This window comes from Enhydra lutris, unplaced genomic scaffold (assembly GCF_002288905.1).
Source record: "Enhydra lutris kenyoni isolate GAN:26980312 unplaced genomic scaffold, ASM228890v2 scaffoldscaffold91, whole genome shotgun sequence".
NCBI lineage: Eukaryota > Metazoa > Chordata > Mammalia > Carnivora > Mustelidae > Enhydra > Enhydra lutris.
This window is the reverse complement of record NW_019154175.1, coordinates 3,408,598-3,423,960: the sequence shown is the minus strand read 5'-3', so window position 1 is coordinate 3,423,960 and position 15,363 is coordinate 3,408,598. Positions and strand designations below refer to the sequence as shown.

Here is a 15,363-nt window from a genome sequence, read left to right as displayed (position 1 = left end):
AATAGTCTTTTTTTTTTTTTTAAAGATTTTTTTTATTTCTTTGACAGAGAGAGATCACAAGTAGACAGAGAGGCAGGCAGAGAGAGAGGGAGAGAAGCAGGCTCCCTGCTGAGCAGAGAGCCCGATGCGGGACTCGATCCCAGGACCCTGAGATCATGACCTGAGCCGAAGGCAGCGGCTTAACCCACTGAGCCACCCAGGCGCCCCCCTGAATAGTCTTAAATCTATTAAAGAAATAGAATTTTTAGTTAAAAACCTCCCCACAATGAGAATAGCACTGCCGGATGGCCTCCCTGGAAAATTCTAACAAACATATCAAGAACAAGTAACAGTAGCTCTACGCAAACTCCTGAAAACATTTAGGAGGAGAGAATACTTCTTAACTCATTTCTGAGAACAACATTATCCTAATGCAAAAACCAGACAAAAACTTTGCAAGAAAATTACAAACAATGTCTTAATGAACATAGAACCAAAACTTCTCAAAATAGCAACAAAACAAATCCTGCCATATATAATAATAATAATAATACGTCATAGCAAAGTGAGATTTATCCCATAAATGCAAGATTGGTTCACATTTAAAAATTAATCAGTGTCATTTACTATATCAAGAGACTATAAATAAGAAAAAAACCACAATCCTTTTAATAAATATTTTTTAAAAAGCACCTGACAGAATTTATCTTTTTCAGGATGAAATTTCTCAACTAGAATAGAAAGGAAGAAATTTTCTCATCATCAACAAAAATCTCAGAGCTAACATTTTATCTAATGGTAAAAGACTAATTTCCCTCATGGTAGGAACAAGAGAAGGAAAGCCACTCTCACCACTCTATCCAGCATTGTACAGCATGTCCCAGCTACTACAGCAAAGCAAAAGAAAGAATTAGGCATACATATTGGAAAGTAACAAATAAAGTCTCTGTTCACTTATGACCCAATTGTCTGTGTAGAAGATTCCAAAGACTGAAGTTTTAACAAGGTTGCAAAATATAAGATCAACACAGAAGACAGTTATATGTCTATATACTAGCAATAAACCATTAGAAATAGAAATTTGTAAAGTATTTACAGTTTCTCCAAAACATGAAATACTTGAGTATAAATCTAACAATATATATGAAAGATTTTTAAGGCTAAAACCTACTAAGCACCAATAAAGGAAATTAAAGAAAACCTTAATAAATGGAGGGATATATGTTAGTTATGGTTTGGAAGATTCAATATAATAATCAGTTCTCTGTAATTTATCTAAACTCAGCACAATCCCAATAAAAAATCCCAGAAGAACTTTTTGTATAAGTTAAACTGATTCTAAACTTTATACAGGAAGACAAAATAACTAGAATGGTGAAAACAATTTTGAAAAAAATTGGTGGATTCACTCTACCTGATGTTAAGACTATGTAAAATATACTTAAGGCATATAATCAAGACAATGTGCTAAAGGTGAAAGGATAGGCATATAGAGTAGTGGGGAATGGTATACTGAATCCAGAATTAAATGCTTGCCAACATATCCAGTTGATTTTCTTCAACTGTACAGGTATATAAACAATTCAGTGGAAAAACAATAATGTTTTTAACAAATGGTATAGCACAATTAGACATCCATATACCAAAAAACAAAAACAAAAATGAAAAAACAAAAAAACCTTGACCAAAGTTAGCAACACAAGCCAAAGTTTATTCAAAATGGATCATAGAGATTCAATAATTCCACTACTGGGCATTTACCTAAAGAAAACAAAAACACTAATTTGAAAAGATATGCACTCCTATTTATTGCAGCATTATTTACAATAGTTAAGATACAGAAGCAACTTAAATGGCCGTGAATAGATGAATGTCTAAAGAAGCTATGATACACATGCGTGTGCGTGCGCGCACATACACACACACACACGAGTATTACACAGCCATAAAAGATGAGATTTTTTGCCATTTGCAAAAACACAGATAGACCTAGAGGGTACTATGCTAAGTGGAATAAGTTAGACTGAGACAGAAAAATACCATATGATTTCACTCATATGTGGAATCTAAACAAAAAAATCAAAAAAAAAACAAAAATGAAAGCAGACCTATAAATAGAACAAACTGATGATCGCCAGAGGAAAGAAAGGTGGGAGATGAAAAAAATCGGTGAAGGGGAGTGGAGGGATACAGACTTCCCACTATAGAATGAATAAATCATGAAAATAAAAATATGGCATAGGAAATGTAGTCAAAAATATTGTATGGTGACAAGTGGTAGCTACACTTGTGAGTCTAGCATAACATGTAGAGATGGTAAATCGCTATGTTATACTCCTGAAACTAACATGTGTCAACTATACTCAAATTTTAAAATTCTTAAAAATTAATAAAATTGGGGCACTTGGGTGGCTTAGTCGGTTAAGCATCTGCCTTAAGCCCAGGTCGTGATCCCAGGGTCCTGGGACTGAGTCCCACATAGGTCTCCCTGCTCAGCAGGGAGCCTGCTTCTCCCTTTCCCTCTGCCACTCTCCCCTTCTTGTGCTCACTTGCTCCCTAATAATAAGTAATATCTTATAAAAAAAAATCTTATAAAAATATCTTTTAATAAATAAAATCTTTTAAAAAATTAATAAAATTTAGGGGGAAAATTGGACCACAGATTTACATGTAAAACGTAAAACTGTAAGACTTTTGCAAGAAAACAAACAAGATATTTGTGACCTAGTCAAAGATTTCTTAAATACAATCTATAAAGTGTGATCTTCTAAAGAAAAAAAAAAAATTGGATGTTCCAAACTCAAAACTTCTGGTCTACAAAAGAAGTGTTAAAAGAATGGGAAAAAATGAACATAGACTGGGAGAAAATATTTGCAAAGCACATATCTAATAATGGACTTCTAACTATGATACATAAAGAATTCTCAAAGCTCAATAGATAGAAAACAAAGCAATTTTTAAAAAATAAAAAAAATATTTGAGTAGACCCATTTCAGTAAACATGATATATGGGTGGCAAAAAAGTACATGAAAAGTTTCTCAATATAATTAGAAGTTATAGAAATGTAATTTAAAACCACAAATAGATACCACTAAACACCTATTAGAATGACTGAAATTAAAAACAAATGACTAATACCAAATACCAGCAGTGGTATAGAGCAATTGGAACTTTCGTACATCGCTGGTAAGAATACAAAGTGGTATGACCACTTGGAACCCATTTGTTCATTTATTGTAAAGTTAAACGTACACTTACCATATAGTTCATCAATCCAAGTAAAATGAAAACGTGCATATAGGAACCTTTATAAGAATGTTCAGCTGCCTTAGTTATAATCACCCCAAATTGGGAACAACCCACTTGTCCTTCAACTGGTGAAATGGATTAGCAGCTGTGGTACATCCAGATGGCAGAATGCGACTCAGCAATAAAAAGGAGTGAGCTCCAATCCATGCAGCAGCACGAATGACTCTCAGATGCATTATGCTGAGTGAAATAAGCCAGAGTCAGAGGCTGCGATCCCATTATGACATTCTGGAGAAGCAACTGTACAGAGATAGAAAACAGATCAGTGTTTGGCTGATGGTGAAGGTGATTGTGTGGGGATGTGTAGGGTCGATTACAGAGTGGCATGAGGATGTTTTGGGGGGTAATGGAACTTGTCTGTGTCTTTATTGTGGTAATTACATGATTATTTGCATTTGTCAGCCCTAATACAGCTGTATTCTTAAAAGGATGAGTTTTACTGTATGGAAATTGTGTCTAGCCGACACATTTGGCCATTATGGCCACTAACAGCCATCTGGCACAACGGCGCAAAAATCGGTGAACCTGAAGTCAGGAGAACAGGATTTGAAAAGAAATACTAGAAAGAGAGAGAGACTTACAGACCTGTGGAAGAGTAGCAAGAAGTGAAACATACAGGCTGTTGGAGCGTCAGAAAGCGGAGAAAGAACAGGGTAGACACCAATTTGAATAAACATGGGCCAGATATTAATCACATTTGTCCCCAAACAATAACCTCACAGAACCAAGAAAGTCAGTGACCCCAGCAGGACAAATACGTTGTTTTCATTTACCAAGAACCCCCCCAGGGTCAAGTGACTGAAAACAAAAGGTGTACAAGGAAAAGCAATCAGGGAGAGGGGAGAATAAACACATGTCACACTGTCCTCCCCACCCCCCACCATCGCCTGGAGTAAGAGTGACAGCTGACTTGTCCTGAGGAACGCTGGAGACTGGAAGACAGTATCTGCTAGGCTGCTGGAAAAACCCCACAGCGTTTCATCTAGAATTCTCCATCAAGGGGAAATCTTTCAAATCAGAAGGTGAGGAAAGGACACCTTTGGAGCTAAACCCAAGCCCGGAGAATCACGAGCCGACCTGCACTATAGGAATTGCTACCGGAAGTTCCTCGGGCTGAAGGGAAAGGACAGCTGCTGGAAAGTCAGAATCCCTGGGAACAGAGGAAGAGCAGTCCTCTGGTTGAAAAGGCTGTCCACTCTCCGGCCCTTATCTACTGCTCGTATTTAATATCATAGCATGTTCTGTCGTACTCACTGCTCAGCCCTGTGGTTTTGTTTCCAAATTCTCCCAAGCCCATGAGTCGATTCTGAAATCAATCTATGAGGTCATGAGCCGTGTGTACTTCTTAAGAGGGAGAGTAGAATGGGAACTAGCAGAGTCCTCCGGTATGAGGCTAACTTGTATTTCAGGCCTGTGTGCTCATATACTGGTATACAGCAAGAAGTGTGTTGTTTGATCTCTGGATTGCCGGCCAAGATGTTTGGAAAACGCTGCCCTAACTCCATTGGCCTTTGCATTTCTTGAACATTCCATTTGTGTATGTTATTGCTACCTGAGAACTTCCTTTTTGCCTCTCTTTGCATGGCTGCCTGCTTTTCAACTTTTAACTTTGAGCTCAAGTATTGCCTTCTCAGAAGGTGTTTCCTACCTTTCTAGAAAACCAGGCTACTGCAATCAGTGTCAACATGACCTTGAAAAAAACCCCTAGGGCAAAGAACATTAAAAGTTGCTCTTGAACTTACCCCAGATTTGTATGTGGTGGTCAGGCCTTTCTCAAACCTTATCAGTAATGGGAAAAAAGTGTAGGAAAGCCAATAAACTGTAATGCCAGTCTTTTTTAGGTGGAAAAAAGTTATTGGATTTCTCTAAATCTGTCTCCCAAGAGCTAAAATATATATATGCATACAGGTTTATTTGGTGGGTTTTTTTTTCCTTTTAATTAACACCTGCGCTTTTATTCCTTGTATGTTTCTTCCTGATGGAAATTATTACCTTGTGCTATTTTTTCTGCTCCTGTGTTCAAGCAGCTTTCCATTAATTTCTCCATTTTTCAGTGGTCAAATGTGAATATCCAGTACTTGAACATGGAAGAATGGTATCAGGAATCAACAACAAATATTCCTACCAAGCTACGGTTCTATTTGAATGCTTCCCAGGCTTCTATCTGAATGGCAGCAACCCAGTATTCTGTGGTGGGAATAGTACTTGGGAGCCTGCGATGCCAAAATGTATCAGAGGTACAAATGTCTTTTTCCATCTTTTTGTGTTAGCTTTTATTATTTCTTTGGCATCATTCAATATCAATGACATTGAGTCCTTGAAAAGAAGAAATTTTAGTATTTAACTCTGTCTTGTGTTTATTCCCATGATGGAGGCATGAGATGATTTCTGTGTTGTGATTTTGTATGTTTTCAGGTCTTAACAGATCATGTACATCACACGGGTATATAAGTTTCTCTTGGGTAGTATTTTAAAGAATGCACAGCGACCACTTTTAGAGTCAATTGAAGCATGAGAATTTTTACATGAATAAGTCAAGAATGAAAGGCATAATTCATATAAATGACAGCGGTAATGCCCAAGTAGTTGATTCTATGTTATTTGGTTTTTCAGTATCAGTTTCTCCCAATGTAAAACCTCCAACTTTGAGTCATTCAGATTAGTCCTTTCCTGCGTATATTTAACAAAGAATCCTTTACTGTTGTTTGATTTATATTCATTCATCATTGTTAGTAACGAAAGGATGAAGGACATGTTTATAGCCATTTTGGTTGTTATATATAGTTACTCTAAAACTATCTGGCATAGTTCGCAGATATCAAAATGTATGTAAACTTGGGCAAGTTACATAAAGTGAAAATGGGATACATTTAGCACTTAGCACAGTGCCTGGCATATAGGAAACTTCTAAGGGTAGCTCATATGACTTACAGCATCACTCAAATTAATACTAGTGAAGAGGAAGGTCTATGGCTTCTATTTTATTTTTAAGATTTATTTATTTAGTTAGTTATTTGACAGACAGAGATGACAAGTAGGCAGAGAGGCAGGCAGAGAGAGAGAGAGAGATGGAAGCAGGATCCCAGCTGAGCAGAGAGCCCCATGTGGGGCTTGATCCCAGGAGTCTGGGATCATGACCTGAGCTGAAGGCAGAGGCTTTAACCCACTGAGCCACCCAGGTACCCCTATGGCTTCTATTTTTTAACATGTCATTGACTTTGCTGTTTTATTCCTTTTAAAGGTGATCTGTTGGCTCCTTTAGAGTGTCTTCCTGATGCAGGACTATGTCTCAGTTGCTGGACTGCATCCAGTTTAGTATTTTGGTTTTGTTTTTGTTTTTGTTTCTATGTAGCATAATTTAAACTGGGAAATTTCTGCTATCTCCAGAAAAAGGCCTGAATGTCTTCCCTCATCCCCAGCCCTTGCCGCTTCATACAATTATTGTTTTTGTTTTTATTAGGTGTTTTTATTTGGCAATTGAACCTAAATTTCAAAGCAACCAAAAGGCAGGAAAAATCGTTCTTCATTAAAATGAAATGGAGGATTTGTTGCAGGGACTACTTGTCAGCTACTCTACGTAAGACTTGAAAGCTGATTTTGCTCTAATGGAAGGAAATATCTTCCTGATTTGAGGGCTGCTCTCTCTGGCCTCTCTCTGTCTCAGAAAACACAAGACAACAGAATAGTGGGAAGAGCATTAGCCTGGGCTGACCTCATCAGGGTCCTAGTTTGGCTCTGCTTATTCAAGTCACCTCATTTGGTGGACTTTACGATTTCATGGAGGTGTTGAACTCAAACAGATCATGAATACTGGCTTTTAATTTGTTTATATATTTCCTATGGCCATACTATTTTAAAGGATTTGGGAGAATTATGCATATTAACATGGTAATGAGAATACTTCTTTTTATAATTCCTATAAACCTAGTACCTGATAGCCTCCTTGTGTACTTTAGTTGAGTGCTGTGAGGTTTGGAGGGAAAGAAATACATTTTTGGTGGACTGATAAGATTGCATATGAAATTTATACTCCTTGACCCATTCATGTTTACTCACATGGGCCTGGTGGACATATACACTGTGGTGCGGTGTTTGTTGAGATGCTCTTTTGAAGGAGTTGAAGTATAAGCATTTCAGAAAGAGTTTATAAAACACTGATAGAGTTTAGGTTGTTTTTTTTTAAGATTTTATTTATGTATTTGAGAGAAAGAAATCACAAGTGGGGGAAGGGTCAGAGAAAGAGGGAAAAGCAGGGTCCCCTCAAAGCAAAGAGCCTGATGTGGGTAAGATCCCAGGACCCTGAGATCATGACCTGAGCCAAAGGCAGACACTTAACTGACTGAGCCACTCAGGTGCCCCTAGAGTTTAGTTTTTGAAAGAATTGTGAGAAAAAGCTTGTGAAGAGAAACTATAGGGATCTTTTAAAAAAATAAAATCAAAACTCCCTAGGGGATTGTTAATCATTTTTTATCATTGGTTAGAAAAAGACTATATCAAAAGCGTCAGCAACATATAATGGTGTTAAGGCAGAACTAAATGTGCAAATATTTTTTAAAAGGCCCAAGAAATACTAGGCAGATAAGAAAAAGATACAACTTCTTATGTAGTATGATACTACCTGGATGGTATTTTTTTTTAAGATATGTGTGTTTACTCTGAGCACATTATTTTTATAATTTACTATCAGTTAACTTCTAGGATTTCCGTATAAAACACAAGGTTTTGGTGGACATTCTTATATATATGCATGCTTATGTACTTGTGCAAATATGTATTAAGTTAAATTCCCAGAAGTAGAATTCCAAAGTTTGGAAAGCAGGTGTGTTTTTCATTTTGAGAAATAATGGATGTTTTTAAGAAATAAAAAATAAGAAATTAATATTAAATCCATAATTTTATAATGATAAGGCTGGTGAATTGAATCAAATTTATTTTTCCAGGTTTCAAACCTACTTATCCAACCAAACCTCCAGTTTCAAAGTACCCAGGTACACTAATTCTTTCTCTTGCTTTTATTGTTAACAACTTGATAAGGTGATGAGTACAAAGTTATGTCTTGTTCTAATTTGCATTTCTAGAATTTATCAATGAAGCTGAACTTTTTTTGTTCTACATTGATTTATCCATAACTTTTGCTCATTTTTTAAAAATTAGGTTTCTAAAATATTTCTCTTGTTGATTTGTGAGAGCTCATTTTAAGTTAAAGCCTTTTTCATATGAAGTGAACATTCTTTCAGGGGTTTTTTGGCCTTTTCACTAGTCAGTTTCTTTTAAGATTGTTTATTGTATGCTACTAATTATAGATTGCTTTTATAAAAGATTTTATCTATTTATTTGAGGGAGAGGGAAAGAGAGTGCATGAGGAGAGGGGAGGAGCAGAGGGAGAGGGAAAAGCAGGGAGCTTAGCAGAGAGCCTGACCCGGGGCTCCATCAGGACCCCCAGATCATGACCTCAGCAAAAGGCAGGCGGTTAACTGACTGAGCCACCCAGGTGCCCCTAGATTGCTTTTTATAACTTTTTGTTGCATGAGTGGTATATGGATATGTTTTCGTAAATTTTCAAACACTATGAAAATAGACATGTAAAGAATTATACTTCTTTCTCTCTAGTCTATTACCTGAATTAATCACGGTTAATAGTTTAGGGCTCTGCTTACTCAAGTCTCCTCATTAGTTTATTAGTGCATCAGCATTCCTTAGATGTGTAATTATACATATAGTTGAGTATTTTTTCTTTTATCTCAAACAAAATTGACATCATATTGTATATATTTTTCTGAAACTTACAATTTTTCCACTTAATGTTTTATATTGGGATTATATTTAGATTCACTGTTATTCTTTTCAGTGATGACTTTGAAAGGTATACTGTATTTATTTATTTAACTGTTCTGTTAGTGGTCTTTTACATGTATAGAAATTTTACATCAGTAGGTAGATGGATTAATGTATGTAATGATCTTTTCTCTAGTAGCTATGTATGTTGTGTCTTTCTTATAAAAGCTTCAGGTCTTCCTCATGCTACAACTTCCTAAACATTTCAACCCTGAGTTCTGATCGCAGTCTTTGCATTTAAATCATTAGTGCATCTGAAATTCATTACGGTGTCTGGAGTGAGATCCAGTTCCTCTCCCCTCTACCCACACCCACCCAGTGGCAAAGTAACATTTGTTGAATAAGTTGTTCTTTCTCCAACTGTTTTCAAGTGCCAATTTTTTTGTCATTAAATTCATAGGTGTTCCAGTCAGCTTTCTGTTTCCTTGAACTCTGACCATTCTCATAACAGCACTGAATCACTTTTTTCCACTCTATGATCTGTTTTAATATCTGGCAGAATACTTCCTTTTCAGAAATGTTTGGACTGTTTTAGTATACATTTCAGGGCATTATTGCATCCACATTGTTTGTTTTCTTTCTTTTTTTTTTTTTTTTATTTATTTGACAGACAGATCATGAGTAGGCAGAGAGGCAGGCAGAGAGAGAGGAGGAGGCAGGCTCCCTGCTGAGCAGAGAGCCCGATGCGGGACTCGATCCCAGGACCCTGAGATCATGACCTGAGCTGAAGGCAGAGGCTTTAACCACTGAGCCACCCAGGCGCCCCATCATCCACATTGTTTGTAACCATCACTACTACCTGTCTACAAAACGTTTTCATCATCTCAAATTAAAACATTATAGTCTTTAAACAGTAACTCTCAGTTCCCTCCACCACCCAGCCCTGGTAAAAATTCTGTTTTCTGTCTTTATGAATTTGATTAGTCTAGGTACTTCATAGAAATGGAATTATTTCTGCCTCATTTTATTTAGCATAATGTTTTCAAGGTTCATCCACCTTGTAGCATGGATCAGAACTTTATTCCTTTTTATGGCAGAATAATATGAATTGTTTTGTATATTTTGTTTATTCATTCATCTGTTGATAGACATCTGGGTTGTTTCCACATTTTGGCTAATCTGAGTAATGTTTCTCTGCATATTGGCTTCCAAATGTTTGAATCCTGTTTTCAATGGTAAACTTGAAAATAGAAAATTTTCAATTTTGAGTCCCTGTTAGCAGTTTTGGGGTACTGTATACCTAGGAATAGAATTTCTGGTTATATGATGATTCTGTGTTTACTTTTTTGAGGAACAACTGTACTGTCTTCCACAGTGGATATACATTTTACATTCCCACCAGCAATGCACAAGAGTTCCAGTTTCTTCACCTCTGCCAACACGTATTATTTTCTGCTTTTTTTTTCATTTACTTATTTATTTATTTTTATTAGCATAAAATGTATTATTAGCCCCAGGGGTACAGGTCTGTGAATCATCAGTCTTACACACTTCAGAGCACTCACCATAGCACATACCCTTCCCAATGTCCATAACCCAACCACCCTCTCCTTAACCCCCTCCCCCTGACAATTCTCAATTTGTTTTGTGAGATTAAGAGTCTCTTATGGTTTGTCTCCCTCCTGATCCCATCTTGTTTCATTTTTTCCTTCCTACCCTCCAAACCCCCCCATGTTGCCTCGCAAATTCCTCATATCAGGGAGATCATATGCTAATTGTCTTTCTCTGATAGACTTATTTGGCTCAGCATAATACCCTCTAGTTCCATCCATGTCATTGCAAATGGTAAGATTTCATTTCTTTTGATGGCTGCATAGTATTCCATTGCATATATATATATATATATATATATATACCACGTCTTCTTTATCCATTCATCTGTTGGTGAACATCTAGGTTCTTTCCATAGTTTTGCTATTGTGGACATTGCTTCTATTAACATTCGGGTGCACGTGCCCCTTCAGATCACTACGTTTGTATCTTTATGGTAAATACCCAGTAGTGCGACTGCTGGGTTGTAGGGTAGCTCTATTTTCAACTTTCTGAGGAACCTCCATACTGTTTCTCAGAGTGGCTGCACCAGCTTGTATTCCCACCAACTATTTTCTGCTTTATGAAAATAATGATCATACTGTGTGTTAGGTAATATATGAGGTAGAATCTCATTGTGATTTTTATCTGCATTTCCCTAACGATTAGTAACGTGTTGCACATCTTTTCCTGTGCGTATTGGCATTCTGTATATCTTTTTTGGAGAAAAGTCTATTCAAGTCCTTTGTTCATTTTTGATGGATTGTGTTGTGTTTTTTGTTTTGTTTTGTTTTGGTTTTGAATTTTAGGAGTTCCTTTTATATCTTGGATATTAATCCCTTATTATACGAGTTTCAGATATTTTCTCCCATTCTGTTGGTTGCTTTTTCACTCTATTGTTAGTGTCCTTTGATGTACAGATTTTTTTTATGTTTGATGTAGTCTAAGTTATCTGTTTTTTTCTTTTGTTGCCTGTGCATTTGGTGTCACATTCAATAAATCATTGCCAGGTGCCACATCATCAAGTTTGTCTTAGTTTCTTCTGAGGGTTTTATAGTTTTAAATTTTTAGGGTCTTTGATCCATTTTGAGTTAATTTTTATATTTGGTGAATGGCAAGGGTTAAAAGTCATCCTTTTGTGTATGTAGTTATCCAGTTTTCAAAACCATTTGTGGAAAAGATTGCTCTTTCCCTACTGAAGTTTGTCAGTACTCTTGTGGAGAATTACTTTACAACATACCCAAAGGTTTATTTTGTGGCTTCTGTTCCATTTGTCTTTAGGTCTGTCTTTATGCCAGCACCATTCTGTTTTGGTTATTGTAGCTTTATAGTAAGTTTTGAAATCAGGAAATATGAGTCCTTTCATCTTTTCTTTCTCTTTTCATGGTTGCCTTGACTATTCCTAGTCCCTTGAGATTATATATGAATTTTCAGATGGATTTTTCTTTTTCTGCAAAGAGCATCATTAGAATTTTGATAGGGGTTGCATTTCATTTGTAGATTGTTTTTTATCATGTTTACATCTTAACTTTAGTAGGTCCCCCAATCCACAAACATAGGGATTGCTTTCCCTTTTTTTATGTCTTTTTAAATTTCTTTCTGCTTTAGCTTAGAATTTTCAGTGTAACAAGCCCTTTACCTCCTTTGTCATGTTTATTCCAAAGTCTTTTGCTCTTTTTGATTCAATTATAAATGGAATTGTTTTCTTAATTTCCTTTTTAGATTGCTGATTGTTAGTGTGTAGAAATGCAGTTGATTTTTGCATGTTGATTTTGTATCCTGCAACTTTAATGAATTCATTTATTAGTTCCACCAGGTCTGTGTGTGTGTGTGTGTGTGTGTGTGTGTGTTTAATCTTTAGAGTTTTCTATGTAAAAGATCGTGTCACCTATGAATAGAGGTCATTTTATTTCTTCCTAATTTAGATGTTTTTTATTTCTTTTTCAACTAGTTCTGATATGAACTTGCAATAAATATGTTGAATAGAAGTGGCAAACACAGGCACCCTGTCCTGTTCCGGATCTTTTTTCTTTTAAGATTATTTATTTATTTATTTGAGAGAGAGAGAGAGAGCATGAGAGGGGAGAGGGTCAGAGGGAGAGGCAGACTCCCTGCTGAGCAGGGAGCCCGGTGCGGGACTCGATCCCGGGACTCGATCCTGGGACTTGATCCTGGGACTCCAGGATCACGACCTGAGCCAAAGGCAGTTGCTTAACGGACTGAGCCACCCAGGCACCCCCTGTTCCAGGTCTTAAGGGAAAAACTTTAGTCCCTCACCATTAAATTTGATGTTGGCGATGGGTTTTTCATAAGTGGCTTTTGTTATGTTGAAGAGACTTTCTATTCCAGATCAGCTTCCAAATTATTTCAAAGTCCTCCACTATTTTTTTAATTTTAAGTAGAATCATGTTGAATTCAGGCTAATTTTAAGGCTATGGTAGTGATAAGTTTGCTTCCTATACCACAGAATATTGTCACAGGAAATATCAGTGGACAGGAAGAATATTGTTGATGACATCAAATATAAATTTATAATTGATGACAGCACTTTTATTGATAACCATTAAGGAAAATGAAATTAAAAGTAGTTTCATACAAAAGCAAAAAATAAAACCAGTGAATTTATGGACCTTAAAGCTTTTGGCTATCTTTCTTTTTTAACTTATTTCCATTTTTTCCCCTAGGCTATCCCGAGCCCAGTGACCGACTAACACTTGAAGACTTTGAGGAATTAGGTATTATCTTGGCTACTAATTACTCTGCATTATGAGGCCTTGGAGTTCTGATTGGACATATCTATTGTGTTTCAATCATTGGTAGTTAAGGAAGGAACCAAGTTTCACAAAATTGGACATTTCTAGTTTTAAATTTTAGTAGTCCAGTTAACATGCTAAACCTAAGTGGTACTGTGTATGGAGACCCATAGGTCATTTCCTCTAATCTAGGGAATTCTGATAGTCCTGGTGAGCTTTAATTTACGAAGTAACCTGGTACAGCTCCGACAGCACAAAGCCATGAAAAGTCAGGTTCCAGTGAAGAGTTTCCTAAGATGGATCCTAACCATGGAATCTGATTAGAAGGATTCTGTGATCAGAATGAGCTAGACACGCTAGCACTCACCCTGAAACTAGACTGAGGAGCAACTTCTCCGACGTGGCGTTAGATGATCTGATCAAAATTAAATGCATCTACCGTCTGGGACCCTTGTGTGCTCAGTCTTCAAACAGTTTTCATTTTTTTCTCAGATGCAGGCATCATCGCTGTGATTGTTCTTACTCTTCGTAAGTAGCCCGAACGTTGGTGCCACTTAATCAAAATGCAACTGCAAGAAGTGCGTTATTTTTTAAATGACTTTTCAGTTTCTGTAGCTTGAAATGAAGTCCACCAGTCTAGAACAGCCTGACCTTGGTATGACACACTGCGTTTTGCTGGCGAATGTGTAGTCTTTTATACTGTACATGTCCGCTTAGTCACAAACCCTAAACGTTACATGTGTTTTCAGGATGATTGGGCACGAGTTTGCATCCCAGAGATGCTTCGGGTAATTTTCTAAACGAAGCAAGGATTCTTCTCTGGCTTCCTGTGGACTAGTCCAGTGGCTCCAGGGAATGGGCCTTAGATAGTAAGAGAGTCCAGAGGGAACATGAATAGATAGGTGCTTAAGTAAAATAACATTTTCTAACAACTGCAATGCAACCAGCATTTACTTATTTCTGCTGCTAAATCTTGAATCTTGACACCCAGCTTTCCAAGTTTTATGTCCTTTGTCTCCTGGTCTCTTGCAGTTGTTGGCCTTGCCGTACTTTGCACCTGCCTGTATAGATGTTTTCAAAGGGGAGAGAAAGGGTAAATAAAAGCATGTTCTTCTAACTCATGGTCCTGCTCACTCTTGACATCCTTTCGTGCAGCACTTCTGTTTGTCCCGCATACCGCGTTTTCGGAAACTGTGCCTGCATGAGCGCCTCATCCGTTTGCTTGTGTTTACTGGAACAGCCTTGGGCTGCTCTTACCGTCCCTGCAGTCAGAGGGCTCGCTGCAGAGTGGCTGCAGCTGTTAGGGCTGCAAGAAACGTTTTGGTGGGATTTGAGATTTAAGTTGTGTAGCAAATCATGGACCTAGGTTTACCCTGCGTCCTACATTGGACTAGTGGCCAAGATTAAATTTAGAACCGCCCACGGTGGAGGCTTGGACAGTTGTATTCCTTGAAATTTTTATGATGAAAGTTTCCATATGTCTGGGTAACTTAGGTAATTTTAAGAAGCTATGTAGGTTCTCATTCAAATACCCAATTTGAGGGGCACCTGGGTGGCTCAGTGGGTTAAAGCCTCTGCCTTCGGCTCAGGTCATGATCCCAGGGTCCTGGGATCGAGCCCCGCATCGGGCTCTCTGCTCAGCGGGGAGCCTGCTTCCTCCTCTCTCTCTCTGCCTCTCTGCCTACTTGTGATCTCTGTCTGTCAAGTGGATGAATAAAATCTTAAAAAAAAAAAATACCCAATTTGATTTGTTTTTATGTAGAGCTGTTATTTATACTTGTTGAACTAGGGAAGGAAAAACAGCACTATTTGATTTCCCTCTTATGTTCTCTTAATTTACCGGGTTTCAGTAAAACTGATGGGATTAAACTTAACATTACTGAGGGGTATGATTTACAAGGCACCTCATTAACTTTATCTTTGTTTTTAATCTATAAAACTGAAAAAAACGGGAGG

At 37.2% G+C, this 15,363-nt stretch overlaps 1 protein-coding gene across 1 annotated transcript in view; it reads left to right on the top strand.

Moving 5' to 3' along the window:
* Positions 1 to 14,835, top strand: part of LOC111162364 (membrane cofactor protein-like) — a 30,887-nt gene extending 16,052 nt beyond the window's left edge. The window contains exons 6-10 of the mRNA XM_022526735.1: positions 5,344 to 5,526; positions 8,230 to 8,277; positions 13,339 to 13,389; positions 13,900 to 13,935; positions 14,440 to 14,835. Of these exons, the coding sequence (XP_022382443.1) occupies positions 5,344 to 5,526; positions 8,230 to 8,277; positions 13,339 to 13,389; positions 13,900 to 13,935; positions 14,440 to 14,504 (383 nt within the window). The 3' untranslated portion in view covers positions 14,505 to 14,835. The remainder of the gene's footprint in view (positions 1 to 5,343; positions 5,527 to 8,229; positions 8,278 to 13,338; positions 13,390 to 13,899; positions 13,936 to 14,439) is intronic.
* The last annotated feature ends 528 nt before the right edge of the window (positions 14,836 to 15,363 follow it).